Below are 15,000 nucleotides of genomic sequence, written 5' to 3' on the forward strand. Positions count from 1 at the left end.
GTGGCTGTGTGGTAACAAACATGGTTTCAAACAACATAGTCCTCATTTTAGTGCCACTGTGTGGTAACTTGGCATGTGTCTTCTGCTTTAGCTTCAGACCAGCCAAAGCCTTGTCAGTGGATTTTGTAGAAAGAAACAAAGAAATCAATTGTATATATATATATATATATATATATATATGCATGTATATATGTAAGTCTATGTGTGTGTCTCTGTTTTTCTCCCTCATCACTGCTTCACAGTGTTCGTTTATTTACAGCCCCATAACTTACTGGTGTCACAAGAAGAAACTGATAGAATAAGTACGAGGCTAATCAAAATTAAAAGAAAAACACTAGGCACTGTCTCATATTTTTCTTTGCCCACTCCGTTGTATCTATCAATTTATCTTTGTGTGTGTATATATATGGATTTCGTAGACAGGAACTGAAACAAATCAATCGTATACATATGTGACCATAAACAGTGGACTTGCTACAAGATCCGCTATGGTCTTATCCACTACGCCACTGGTTTTCAATTCATATTAATCAAATTAATATTCAATTTTTCACCCTTATTATTTTAAATTTACATGTATATATAGATATATATATATATATATATAATATAATATATATATATATATATATATATAGATGTATACATATAGATGTAAATAAAAACATGATGCGAGGGATTCAGCGGTACATATGTTTCGGGCCTTTATTAGACAGATTTATAACAATGCATATGTATGTCTGTGGCCTTCTTCAGCCGCGCACAACAGCTTCCACAAGGACATGTGTTACATCAAAAATTCTTGGTTGGGGATGCAAATCCTCTCATTCGCGTACGACATAATGCGGCAGCAGCATAGAATTGAAGCGTCCATCTCTTTCTTCTCTCAATTTACTCCACCACCTACACCACCAAACGGTATACACAGGTGCTTATAATTATCAAGTACTCACCCCGAATTTCTATAGATGTATACATATAGATGTATATATATGGATGTAAATATATATATATATACATGTGCATATATATATATGAATGTATATATATATATAATATATATATATATATATATATACATGTATATATATACATGTATATGTATACATATATATTTATAGTTGTATATGTATAGATGTATATGTATACATGTATGTGTAGATGTATATATATATATGTAGATGTACATGTAATATGTACACATATAGACATGCATACATATATACACCCATACACACATACACACAGGTGCAGGTGTGGCTGTGTGGCAACAAACTTGGTTCCAAATCACATGGTCCTCAGTTCAATCCCACTATATGTTAACTTGACATGTGTCTTCTGCTATAGCCTCAGACCAACCAAACACTTGTCAGTGGATTCTGTAGGCAGAAACGGAAAGAAATCAATCGTATATATATGTATGTATATATGTAAGTCTATGTGTGTGTCTTTATGTTTCTCCCTCATCACTGCTTCGCAACTTGTGTTCGTTTATTTACATCCCCATAACTTACTGGTGTCACAAGAAGAAACTGATAGAATAAGTAGCAGGCATATGAAAATAAAAAAACCCATTAAGCAGTGTCTCATATTTTTGTTTTCCCACTCATTTGTATCTATCAATTTATCTTTGTGTGTGTGTGTAACACCCTAATGGGGGCCTTAACTTCCAAATTTTACTAATATCTTTTATGATCCAAAACTAGGTCAAAAGTACTGAATGGATCTTTAGGAAATTTGGAAGTTATATTCTATGCACAAGGGCCATAACCCCCATGACAATTCATATATTTTTCCTGTTGGTGAAATTTTAACCATAGAAATTTGACACAAATGAAGTAATTTTTATAAAATTTCATCTTCTTACAAGTTAGAAAGACCCTTCCATGGGAACTTAACACCCACCTTTTTGTCACCTTATCTAAGCAAAAACGAATACAGTTGTGCTCTTGGAAGCTGTAGGGTTACCCGAGAATAAAACATGAGCATTATTTGTAATTCAATGGTATAACAGTGTAACACTTTGCTTTGACATACACTTACATTGTGATTTCTGCAATGTGGTGCATAAATTGTCAAGTAAATGAGAGGCATCTTTGCCTCCACAGATTCAGTTGCAAAGTGTTGAGTAAAGTTATTTTATTGCAGACCTTCTTTCAATCTTTTTATTATCACTGGGTCACACATAGTCCCCAGATGGTAACATTGATTTCAAGGCCTTCCCAGATGAGTGACTAGTTATTCAAAGACGTTTATAGATTGCAAATTTATTCTGTCCAGTTACGTATCAGTATAGTGGTCATTTGCAAACTCCAGAGGTGACACCTTCATTTCTCCTTAGCCCTCACGTCACACAGTTAATGTTTATTTTAGTTGGGCCACGCCCTTCCAATTGCTATACATTCGTAATACATCTTACGGCTGTGCCTGTCACCTGGATGGTGAGGAATCCTACATTGGGAGTGGTAACGACTAGGGTAGGGTAGCTGACTGCTTATTGTGATCGTTTGTCTTTTGGTTTCCTGTAGCTATGCACTCTTTTACAAACCCAGTGAACATATATTTCCTATTTCAAAGAAATTCAAACAATAGATATAAGACACAAGTTAAAAAGATTCTCAACAATTCAACTTCTCTGGTTGACATTAAGTTGCCCACTCCCAACAGGGTCCTTAACTCTCACATTTTAGAGCTCCATGACCTCCATTTTTCAGGAGCAAAATCCTTTCAACAAGTTCAATAAGACTGGAATTTCAGAATATGCGCATAAAAATCAGTAGTATGGGATACATGTGGCACGATTACAATTTCTGTTAGGGTGTGTAAAGCGGGAAATAACCCTCATCTGCAATTTTGATGAAATTCAAAACATAGATATTCCAGTTCCTTACAGAAAATATAACAGAAAAGTCTAATTCTTCAATTGCATGTAACACGAACAACGCCTGGTATCTCTGCTAGTAGTAGATATAATTATAATAGATTATATTAAATGAGAATATATTAAAATTAATTAGATTAGCAAGAACTCAATTGATCAGCTTAAAATATATCATAACAGATAAGATTGGTTTTGTACAAATTTGAATCAATTAAATTGAATTAAATTGAAAGAGAATATATTTAATTTGAATGGATTTGGATTAAATAAAATTGGAATAAGTTAGATATTTATATTGCAACTGAGATATATCCATGAGTTCTTATGTTTGGAAGATAATTTTGGTAATGGTGATGCTTTGTTATCGAGTTCCACACGAAATCTGATACAAGCTCTATTAGTTTTTACAACGCTGAGATTAAAGCAGTCGTTAGATTTGAGGTCTTCCAAATTTCTCTTTACATTTCCCTTAAAATTACCCACGGGGTTAAACAGGAAGTGTTTCAGAATCATAGCCAGTGCTTGATCTACTGACAATTAGAATTATCTCTGTAGTGACGATCAGACAGCAGGTTTGGTGTATACAGTATGGTGCGCGTGGGGGGGGGTTATTCTCCGAGAAGTGGTCATACTCCTCGACCATCGCACTATAACACACATCACCAAATATTTTCATCTCACTGAATGCAGCAATATCTAACAGTCCAACGCCACAATTCATTGGCTGTTCTATGCATAGAGAGGGTCGAGTCGATTTTTCTCATTACCTGCATCAAACTGTGTCCGTTAAGTCAACATGAAAAGCCTGAGCAGCAACAACAACAACGACCGATTAACAGAGAACAAACTTTCTCAACAAAAACACGAGCGCGCGAGCACACACACACACATGCGCGCATCCCGTGCAAGTGACTGAGTATTCCATAGACACGTGTACTCGTCAGGTGGTCCTCGGAGAGATTCAGCGTGACACAGATTGTGACAAGGCTGTCCTTTTGAAATGCGGGTACAACTAATTTTTGCCAGCTGAGTGGACTGGAGCAACATGAAATAAAGTGTCTTGCTCAAGGACACAATTCGCCGCTGGGAATTCAACTCACGACTTTACGATCGTGAGCTGAATACCTCTAACCACTAAGCCCCACATCACAACACACACACACACGCACACACACACACTCACACAGAGTACACATTTAGTACCGAACGAAGGTGCAGGTTCTCCCCAGAGCGAACCGTTAAAGAACAACCCACCACACCCAAAAGATACACACAGACATACTTACTAAGAAGGTTCCATAAGTGCTGGAATCGTAAATGGCTATGGGTTTGTATTCACAGTCTGGCTGAGAGAGTTGTAACAAGCTCTGTATGGGTGCCACATTGACGGTGATGGTGAGCGTTGAGGCGAGAGTGGCCGTGTAGTAGTTGATCATCAGAATTATAAACATCCACCAGAAACCGACAAGGAAACGAGCTGTAACCGTTCTTGGTTCGTTGATCACAACTGTTGAAGGTAAAGAGTTAATATACCAGTAATAGTTAATGGTGGTGGTGGTGGTGAAGATGGGGCTGGTGGTACTGGTTGATATGATGGTGGTGGTGATGGTGGTGGGGTAGTGGTGGTGGCATTAATTGTGTTATTAGCAACTGTTGTAGTAGCTGGGATTTACGGTTACCAAAGAAATAGTAGTATTGAACACGTATAGAGTTGTTACGAAAACAAGGCAGCTGATTATTCACTCCGCAGTTGCTCGGAGTTTCACGCTGCCATCGTTCAGGTCATGTCTTAACTTATTTCATTTCTATATTTTTAGTCTAAAATCTTATTCATTTGCTTTATCATGTGCGACGTGTGTGTGTGTGTGTGTGTGTGTGTGTGTGTGTGTGTAAATATTGGTTTCAATTTTTACTACAAGGCCAGCAATTTTGTGAGATGAGTAAGCTGAGTATATCAATCGTAGTACTCAATTGGTGCTTATTTTATCGGCCCCGAAAGGATGAAAACCAAGGTTGACCTCGATGCTATTTGAACTCAGAACGTAGCTACGAGCGAAATGCCGCTAAGCATTTCGCCTAGCGTGCTAACGATTCTGCCAACTTGCCGCCTTTGTGTATGGAAATATTAGAAAGAGAATCGAACATCATAAAATAATAGAAAAATGAAGATCGTGCTGAAGCAAGCAAGAGAAACGTGGTGCTACCTTGTTGCATGTGGTAAGTGAAAAGCATCCAAAATGTTGAAGCGATTTTATAGTCGTCCTTGTTGCATCCGTCATCGAGAGAAGAATCGTCTGGTCTCAACCAGTTGATGAAGGTCAAGGTGAAACTAACCAACACAATAACTCCAGCCAGTGCAAGCCACAGCAGGGGTTGAAAAGGTCGCAACATACGAAATGCACTCTCTTCTGAAGCTGCAGCACTTCTCACCAGAATACTGCGCTTCTCGACGGCAAATGGCACCGTAAACGCTACGGCCTCTTCACGTTCTTCAGTCAGGGTGAACGGTCCGATGGAAAGATTCAGCTCCTACATGTTGAACAGGGGGAAATAAAAACAAAAATACATTAAATTTAGTTTTACGCTTCTGTAGAAACCCTACCTCAGCAGGGGAAACTCTCTGCACATCAACAAAAGGTTATGGGTGAAGATGGTTGCTGGAAACTTGATAATAAAACCAATATAAACAGAAAATATAGTCCTTTGGCAGCGGACCTAAATTCGTCAACCAAGTGCAGCAAAGTGAGTGGTGGGAAGCACAGTATACTACTCCGGAGTCGAACAAGAAGTATCTTGACGATGACAGTACCGGAGGCGATCGTAGAACTACTGTACAAGTGCATAACCGCATTAGTCTAAAGGAGAAATAGTCTGAAGACGAAGTGTGCAATCAGTCCGAAATTCCGTTAGATTTATGGTGGCTGTGAACATTTCATTTAAAATGACTAACAGAATGTTTATAAAGAATTGCTTCAGAAATGTACAACTCGACTAGAGATTTACATTGATCCTCATAATGGTTGGTAAATTTTATGTTTTCAAGTATTTCGTTGTTTCGAAAAGATGGGCTTTTCAGGCAAAGAAACAAACCATCCAACATGTAAGTCGTTATTCTAAATTCTATTGATGGAACTTTGCTTTAGAAATGATTTCTTTGCGTGAAGAATTCAAATAATTAACTAAAAAGCTACTGTAGATGCACACATATATGCATACATAATTCTTACATAACTATACATATATATATGTGTGTGTGTGTGTGTGTGTGTGTGTGTATAAGTACGTATGTGTGTGCTTATGTATATATATATATATATATATATATATATATATATATATATAGAGAGAGAGAGAGAGAGAGAAGAGAGAGAGCGAGAAAGAGAGGGAAGGATACACTTACATACAGACACACACACATATATTCATTCACACATACATACAAACACAGACAGACGATCAAATATATATGCATATGGTATCCATTCAATCCAGTAGTAACCACCATCTTCATTTGTGTAGCCTTTGTTCAAACTGTACATCTCAATTCTTGACGTACAGGTTTCGAGTCACAGACGAGTCATGTCGCTGTTTGCTGGGAGAGGCCAGTTGGAACTCTTCTTTTTTGTCTTCGTATCACTGATTGCCTTTTTTCTCTCCTCCATCACCGAGACGATAATCATACTGCATTTGTTACTACTACTACTACTACTACTACTACTACTACTACTGCTGCTGCTGCTGCTACTACTACTACTACTACTACTAGTATTTAGAAAGAAACAACAAAAATGAAGCAAAATTGCAAGTAAATGTTTGACAACGTTATTTACATGCCGCATGACCTCTCCAATCAAACCATTCCAACTTCCGTTGGGTTGTTTATTACCGGAAGCTAAATTACTGGTGTCAATTAGTTCGTATCTGAAATAAAATAGTCGCAGCAACCATAACAAACAAAATGACATATACATTTGTTATACATGTAGGTAACTGGAATAATATATCAATGATATATAACTATATAAAATTTTACATACATACATACATACATACATACATACATACATACATACATACATACATACATACATACATACATACATACATACATACATACATACATACATACATACATACATACATACATACATACATACATATATATATATATATATATATATATATATATATATATAATAGGGAATATTATTCCAAACTTACAGGGAAAATTAAATTTAGTAATACTAAATCAAATTTCACAAAATATATGTATATAAATTAGAAAAGAATCCATCTTTTATCAATTTAACAATGAAATAATTAAATTTTACCAGTGGGACTGAACGCGAAACCATGTGGTTGGGAAGCAATCTTCTTAGCACATAGGCACTCCTGCGCCTTATATGTTTTCTAATTAAATACAAGTTAGTTATTATAAATATTCATAATCATGAATGAAGTGGCTAGGCGCAGGAGTGGCTGCGTGGTAAGAAGCTTGCTTCCCAACCACTATGTGCCACACCAACACCGATGTTGGTCCCCGTAACATAGTGGTTAGGCAAAAGAGACTGATAAAATAAGTACTAGGATTACGAAATATAAGTCTTGGGGTCGATTTGTTTGACTAAAGGCGGTGTTCCAGCATGGACGCAGTCAAATGACTGAAACAACTAAAATGATAAAAGAATATGTGATTTTTTTGGCAATTTCGAACGCAAAGATGCTATCGTAAAGATAGCAAAGATTTGTAGGAGTGGCATCGCTTCAATAAATCAAGTCAATTCACACCAATTATGAACCACCTTATTTAAGTTTTCCTTTGATATATGCAATATGCGAAACGTTAAAAAAAGGCTTTCATGTATATATGTTAAAATATATATTACAATAGGAGGAGGTACCCAAAAGTAAGCGGAAGCGTTCTTTGTAGGAGAAGCCTGTAGTAGTTCAGGCTTCCGTCGCTAGAGGCCACTTAAAGCAACCCTCAGGCATCAATCTGCCAACCGGCGTCGTCGAGTGAAGTCGTGCTGTCACGTGGTGCGTGTTTGTTTTGCAGTGCTTCTCTGCTGTTCGTCGATTTTTGCGATGGCTGAAACGAAGGAACAACATGCTTCCATGAAATTGTTTCCTGCTGGAGAAAACGGCCGCCGAAACAGTTGCCATGTTTCAAACAGCTTACAAGGACGCTGCCATGAGTAAAACAGAAGTCTACGAGTGGTTTTGAAACTTTAGGAATGGTCACTTGACGCTTGAAGGCCAACCCCGTTCAGGACGACCGTTGACTTCCCGAACAAACGAAAATATCACAAAAATTCGTGAACTGATCTTGGAGGACCGAACAATTGACGAAATTATTGATATGACTGGTGTGTCCTGGAGCTCCTGTCAACGAATTTTGAGCGAAGAATTGCGAATGAAAAGAGTTGCAGCAAAGTTTGTGCTTCACTTACTCACGGCAAATCAAAAGCAGTCAAGACTGATTGCGTGTCGTGAACTGAAAGGTAAGTTGGAAGTTGATCCGGATCCTTTTTCGAAAGTCATCAATGGTGACGAAAGCTGGTGCGACGGAATTTGCTGATGTGGAAGTAAGAAACGACAAGGGCGTTAAAAGCATCATTTCGCAAGAGCTCCAACACTGCTTTGAAAAGTGGAAAACGCGTCTGGACCGATGCAATGCTTCAAATTGAGAATACTTTGAAGGCGATAAAAGTGTAATTATGTAAAACTACGTGAATAAAATAATATTCCAGAATTCCGGTTTCTTTTGGGTCCCCCTTCACACACACACACACACACACACACACACGCACACACACACACACACACACACACACACACACTACGTATACATTTAAAATAAAGTGTTAACATTTATGGCACGCAAATTATGTTCTCTGCAACATTTGTTGAGTATGTAAATGGACTGGCTGCTTGTTTCTCTGGAGATGGTCAAATTAATGGAGATACCTCTGATGAGAATCCAATAAGATTCAAAATCGATTAAGCAAAAATCGATTAGTCGTTATTAACAGGACTTGTTTAGCCCTGTTTATAAAGGTACTATATAAATTTAAATGCATTTATGTTTAAATGAATATACAAAGAACAATTATATTAATTACAGAGAAGAAATATTTTTTTAGATTCCTCATACTGAGACTCATCTTCGGAAGTGAAGAAAGAAAAACAACGACAAGGACATTAACAGCAGGAATATCATCAATTTACCTAAACTGAAGACTCTCGCTCAATTCTCGTAAGATGTCAATACACAGGCCCTCATATTTGCTATCTTTAATCATAGTGTACGGCTCCGTCTGAAAGACGATAGTGAATCAGAGAGAGTTAGGAGCATGTAACATAACAACGTCTAGCGTGCGCGTGAGTGTGTGTGTGTGCTGGGGTGGAGTCAGTAGAAGTCCAAGAGATGAGTGAGCTTTCAATGTTGAGATAACACGATGAAAGAGAGACAGGGGGAGAGATGGGTGGAGAAAGACAGAGAGATGGAGGGAGGGAGAGCATGTGAAGGGTCTTTTGTTGTCAACACTTATTAACTGAAGTAATATGACATTCCAACTACGACCATCCCATCTGGTATGTCTTGAATTATATCATTATGCCTTTCATTACTGGTTTCAAATTTTGGTACCTTCCATTTACCAAATTCCATTCACAAGCTATTCACCAAAACGACAGCCAGAGACTGAGGTTTAAAACATTGGCCTTGATTGTGAGGAGCAGCGAGATTGAAATTAAAACCTTGTCGTTCAAAACCCATACCACAGACAATGTTTACAGTCATGCTATTAATTTGTACAGATATGAACAGAACTATTTTTCCAAAATGAAGAAACGGAAAACCATTTGGAGTATGGCCCTAAATTTTAGATACAGTAGCTAGGAGACATTCTGTGAGGATATTGGTAACACATCCACCACGTAAGTGATAGATATGTTGTTCAAATTTCGCACTGAACCTATTTATTGTCTATCTTTAATGATTTTCTTTCTACTTATAGGCATAAGGCCTGAAATTGTGGGGGAGGGGTCTAATCGAATATATCAACCCCTGTACACAACCGAAAAAGTGAAAGGCAAAATCGACCTCGGTGAAATTTGCCCTCAAAACGCAGAGTCGGAAGAAGTGCCGTTAATCATTTTGTCCGGCTTTGTGGTAATCTTTCTATGAGAGGCACAATGCTTGAAATTCAGCGGAAGGGGACAAGCTAAACTACATCGACCCCAGTATTCAACTGGTACATATTTTATCGATTCTGAAAGGATGAAAGCAAAGTCGATCTCGGTAGAATTTGAACGTAAGGACGGACGAAATGCTGTCAAATATTTCATCCGTCCTTGCGTTCTGGGCTTATCGGTATTTCGTCTGTCTTTACGTTCTGTGCTCAATTATCCGCACAGGTCGAATTTGTATTTCATCCTTTTGGAGTACTGGGGTCGATGTAATTCAACTAGTCCCCTCCCTCAAACATTTCAGATCTTGTGCCTATAATAATATAGTAAGGCGGCGAGTTGGCAGACTCGTTAGCACGCCGGGAAAAATGCTACGCGACATTTCGTCCGTCATTACGTTCTGAGTTCAAATTCCACCGAGGTCGACTTTGCCTTTCATCCTTTCGGGGTCGACGAAATAAGTACCAGTTGAACATTGGGGTCGATGCCATCGACTAGCTCCCTCCCCCAAAATGTCAAGTCTTGTACCTATAGTAGAAAGGATTATTATTATCATTATTATTATTATTATTATTATTATTTAAGGCAGTGAGTTGGCAGAATTTTAGCACGCTGGACGAAATGCTTAGCGGTATTTCGCCCGTCGCACTTTCTGAGTTCAAGTTCCGCCGAAGTCGATTTTGGCTTTCATTCTTTCGGGGGTCGAGAAATTATGTACCAGTGAAGCACTTGGGGTCGATGTAATCGAATTAATCCCCTCTTCCAAGCTGTCCTTGTTGCAAAAATTTGAAATCATCATTATTTTTTTCTTCTTTCTTCAAATTTTCTTCCATATCTCGCCGAGTGTTTTGCATTATTATTATTATTATTATTATTATTATTATTAAGATGCGACTTACCCCACCCTCCCAAAATTGCTGACCTTGAACCAAATTTTAAAACTATTATTTATGACTTGGACGAATTGTTTAAGACCACCATCAGCGTGGAATGCAATAGTTAAGAGTTTTGTTTGTTTGTTTTTTCCTTTTATTCGTTGAAATGCTTATTTCCTTTGACTGCAACCTTTGTTTGCCATGAAACGAGGAGAAAAGATATACATTGTTGTTATTGAAACCTGTTCAAGGCAAATGGGTGGCACCTCATTAATTAGAATTACAAAACAGTGGGAAAATATGTTTAAAAAGGAAAATGAAAAATAAACAATAATGAATGAACAAAAGGGCGAGTGGACGTGTGGGTGCGGAGGACAAAAAATATAATCTAAAACATAGCAAAAATAGAATGAAAAATTGTAATATTTACCAAAAGAACTCCGACTCGGAACGTAACATTGCCAAATCCTGATGGTTCTAAAGGAAATAAGTTACTTAGAATGGTGAGGTCATTCACTCGGTTCCACGTAGCCACTTTTTTCTCGAGTACACGCCCGTTGTTGTCATCTTGTATCATACTGAACATGTTGTAAGCAGAGTTAGCGCTGAATCCGTCATCGTCGAAAGATGCCGAAACGAAAATTCCGGAAGAATGTTTCTAAAAATCGAAAAAATGTTCGGTTATTGTATATAAGAGATTTTTTGGGTCATGGATTTTCGTCAGTCATAGATAAACTACGGCCCGCTGGACTTTCTGATTTCACGAGGAAAATAGCATTTATTAATCCCTTCCAGTAATGATGTTAAATAGTTATCAAAAACTGGAATTGGTATTTTCTGCAAGTTACGTTGCCTCGATAAACTTGACATATCCTAACAGAAAGTATTTTCAAACACGGCATTCCTCAACAAAAATAGATTGGAAGTAATGCATTTCTAAATCTCTCAAAGAGATTTATGCAGTAGCAGCACAATAAAGTGATAGTGTGTTGTCAACTTAATGTGACAGTCCCATAAAAAGGAAGAATGCTACTGTTATTTAGCCCTAGAGATTTGGAAATGTATTATTTCTATTTTCAAAATCAGTGAATGTATTTCACTTGCAATATATATGTTTTCAAAGGCGGATAGGCATCGACAGCTAGCAAGCCATGCAACTCCAGACTGATGATGAGCAATGACTAGTCTCTGAGTGCTGGTTTTGTTGGGTGTAAGTGCTTATTTTCACCTTGAAAACATAAGGACACAGGAAATGTGTCAAGTCCAACAGGAAATAACAATAGCATTCTTCCTTTTCATGGGACTGTCACATTAAGTTGACAACATACTATCACTTTAAAAGATAGATTGGTTTATAAAACTGCTTTCCGCAGTTAGGAGTAATGTAATTTTCAGTGGATATGAAAGGTTAACAGATTTTTTTTAAAGCAGAGCAGCCCACGTGATGATGCGCCATGGCTCATGCGATCAGCTCTCGAAAAACGTTAGCCATGCCTGATTTAGACAAACGCTAAAGATTACGGTGGAGGTAATTGTGGTTGTGGTGATGGTGGTGATGAGATGTAGTGCGGTTAGTTTTGGTTGATTACGCTGCTATTTCCAAATCCAAGGAGCAATGTGGGATCTAAAAACAGTTTTAGAAATTCTCACTAGATTGTTAGAAATACTCTGCTGTATTTGTTCCGACTCTTTATTCAAATTCTGCCGCGGTCAACTTATCCTTTCATCCTTTCGAAGTAGATGAAATAATTACCAGTTGAACACTGGAATCGATGTAATCGACTTACACCCTCCCCTCAAAAACTACTTTCCCATTTCTTGCCGGGTGTCTTCCCAAAACCTGGGGCAAAGAAACTCATTGTATTTTCTTTTTCTCTTTTCTCTTTTACTTGTTTCAGTCATTTGACTGCGGCCATGCTGGAGCACCGCCTTTTTTTTTAGTCGAGCAAATCGACCCCGGGACTTATTCTTTGTAAGCCCAGTACTTATTCTATCGGTCTCTATTGCCGAACCGCTAAGTGACGGGGACGTAAACACACCAGCATCGGTTGTCAAGCAATGCTTGGGGGACAAACACAGACACACAAACATACACACACACACACACATATATATATATATATATATACATATATACGACAGGCTTCTTTCAGTTTCCGTCTACCAAATCCACTCACAAGGCATTGGTCGGCCCGAGGCTATAGCAGAAGACACTTGCCCAAGATGCCACGCAGTAGGACTGAACCCGGAACCATGTGGTTGGTTAGCAAGCTACTTACCACACAGCCACTCCTGCGCCTATATACACCGATAAACACACCAGATTGTTCATTTACAGTCATGTGATAGAATAAGAAGGAAAAAGCAGGGCAGGAAAGACAGAGAGAAAAGGAAAGAAGCAAAAAAGAAAACGGAAATTTATTATTACTATTATTATTATTATTATTATTATTATTATTTATTGTCTTTGCACAGCTTCTAACGCTGGACATGTACTACGGTGCCAGTTGTTCACTACCAGTGAACTAAGGTAACATCCCTTATTTTTCAAGTACCATCCGGAGTATTCGAGAGGTTGCAAGCAGTGGTGTTTTATGCAAGTACTCCACCCTTATTGCAGCCCATATTTGTTTCATGTGCTTCTCAAGATTTTACTCACTGTTCCCAGGGTTCCGACAATTATTGTTACTGCTACCATCTTTTTCATTGACCACAAATGTTTAACCTCCCAAGCTAACCTGTCATATCTGTCAACTTTTCTTTCTTCCTTATTGCATACCTTGTTGTCAGCTGGGCATGTTATATCTATGATCCAGCATCGTTTGCTTTCTTTCTCAATTAACACTATATCTAGCTTCCTGTTCTCTATCTCATGGTTGCACTGAATCATAAAATCCTCCTCCTCCTCCTCCTCCTCCTCCTCCTCATTATTATTATTATTATTATTATTATCATCTTTTTCAATTTTGTTTTCATTTCTTGCCGAATGTCTTCCTGTTCCTTTACAAAGTCATGTGATAGAGAAAAAGAGGAAGAAAGACAGAGAGAAAAAAAAATAAAATGTAAAGAAATAAAATAAAGCGGAAAAGGGAAAGAAAATTCACAGCGACTTCTCAATACGTGTGACGTAGCAGTTATTAGAATCTTTTGCACCTTCTGTATGGATGGTAAACCAGGGATCATTCTTAAATAATTTTCAGTTCCTGTTTTGATCATTCCAAGTGCTCCTAGAATCACTGCTATTGTAAATTATTATTATTATTATTATTATTAGTAGTAGTAGTAGTAGTAGTAGTAGTAGCAGTAGTATCATTATTGTTAGATCTAGGGTGCCGCCAAGCTCTCACAGCCCTCCACTTGTCGTGCAATGCGGTCGGTTCATGTCTCAACATGGCTTTCTATAGAAGATTAATGGTAAATAAGAGAGACTGCATTCTCAGGAAGACTTTGGTCGGCGAGAAAAATCAAATGGCTCGTCTGTTTCGGAGAGGATTTCGAGCAGGGACTGACGGATAATTTTCAGAAATTATTAGCCTAGCAGTATTACCGACGTTATTGCCGGTTTGGGATAAACTCTACAGATATGGTAATGCCGTCAGCTGTGCCTGCAGTGATGCGTACAGAACGACGAAACCGTTATGCACGCGCTCGTACAATGCTCGAGCATTCCTGATTTGTGGAGTTATGGCGAACAGTAGCTATCCCGTGTAGAAAGAATCCGGCTACTGGCCGATTCCATTGTGAAAATCGCCTCACCACCTTCTTTTGGCGGGAAGCTTCCCGTTTCGACCAAGCCTTTTTCAAGTGGAATCTGAAAGGGAAAATGAAGGTTGAGAGGGAGATTCTCTTCCCTTGTAAAATTGTCAAAAGTTGGGTGCAATGTAGCGAGAATAATGCTCCTGTTGGGTTGAATAACTCAGGATCTGTGAGATTCCTTGGTTGCCCTTAACGCTCTTTTGTATCAGGAGGATCTCATCATCGTCATCCCGTCGATATTGTCTTTGCATCGTCCATCAACCCGGTGACAAATAAAAGAAATCATGATGATGACGA

The 15,000-nt window shown here is 38.1% G+C and overlaps 1 protein-coding gene across 1 annotated transcript in view; it reads right to left on the reverse strand.

Moving 5' to 3' along the window:
- Nucleotides 1-4,167: 4,167 nt before the first annotated feature.
- The window catches only part of LOC115232178 (glutamate receptor ionotropic, delta-2-like), a gene marked incomplete at its 3' end in the record, with an annotated part of 17,951 nt that continues 7,118 nt past the window's right edge, over nt 4,168-15,000 (reverse strand). The window contains exons 6-10 of the mRNA XM_036500290.1: nt 11,378-11,605; nt 9,110-9,198; nt 6,712-6,802; nt 5,086-5,410; nt 4,168-4,388 (exon numbers count right to left, since the gene is read on the reverse strand). Coding sequence (XP_036356183.1) covers nt 4,168-4,388; nt 5,086-5,410; nt 6,712-6,802; nt 9,110-9,198; nt 11,378-11,605 — 954 coding nt within the window. The remainder of the gene's footprint in view (nt 4,389-5,085; nt 5,411-6,711; nt 6,803-9,109; nt 9,199-11,377; nt 11,606-15,000) is intronic.

The sequence above is a fragment of the Octopus sinensis genome, unplaced genomic scaffold (assembly GCF_006345805.1).
Source record: "Octopus sinensis unplaced genomic scaffold, ASM634580v1 Contig19781, whole genome shotgun sequence".
NCBI classification, from domain to species: Eukaryota; Metazoa; Mollusca; class Cephalopoda; order Octopoda; family Octopodidae; genus Octopus; species Octopus sinensis.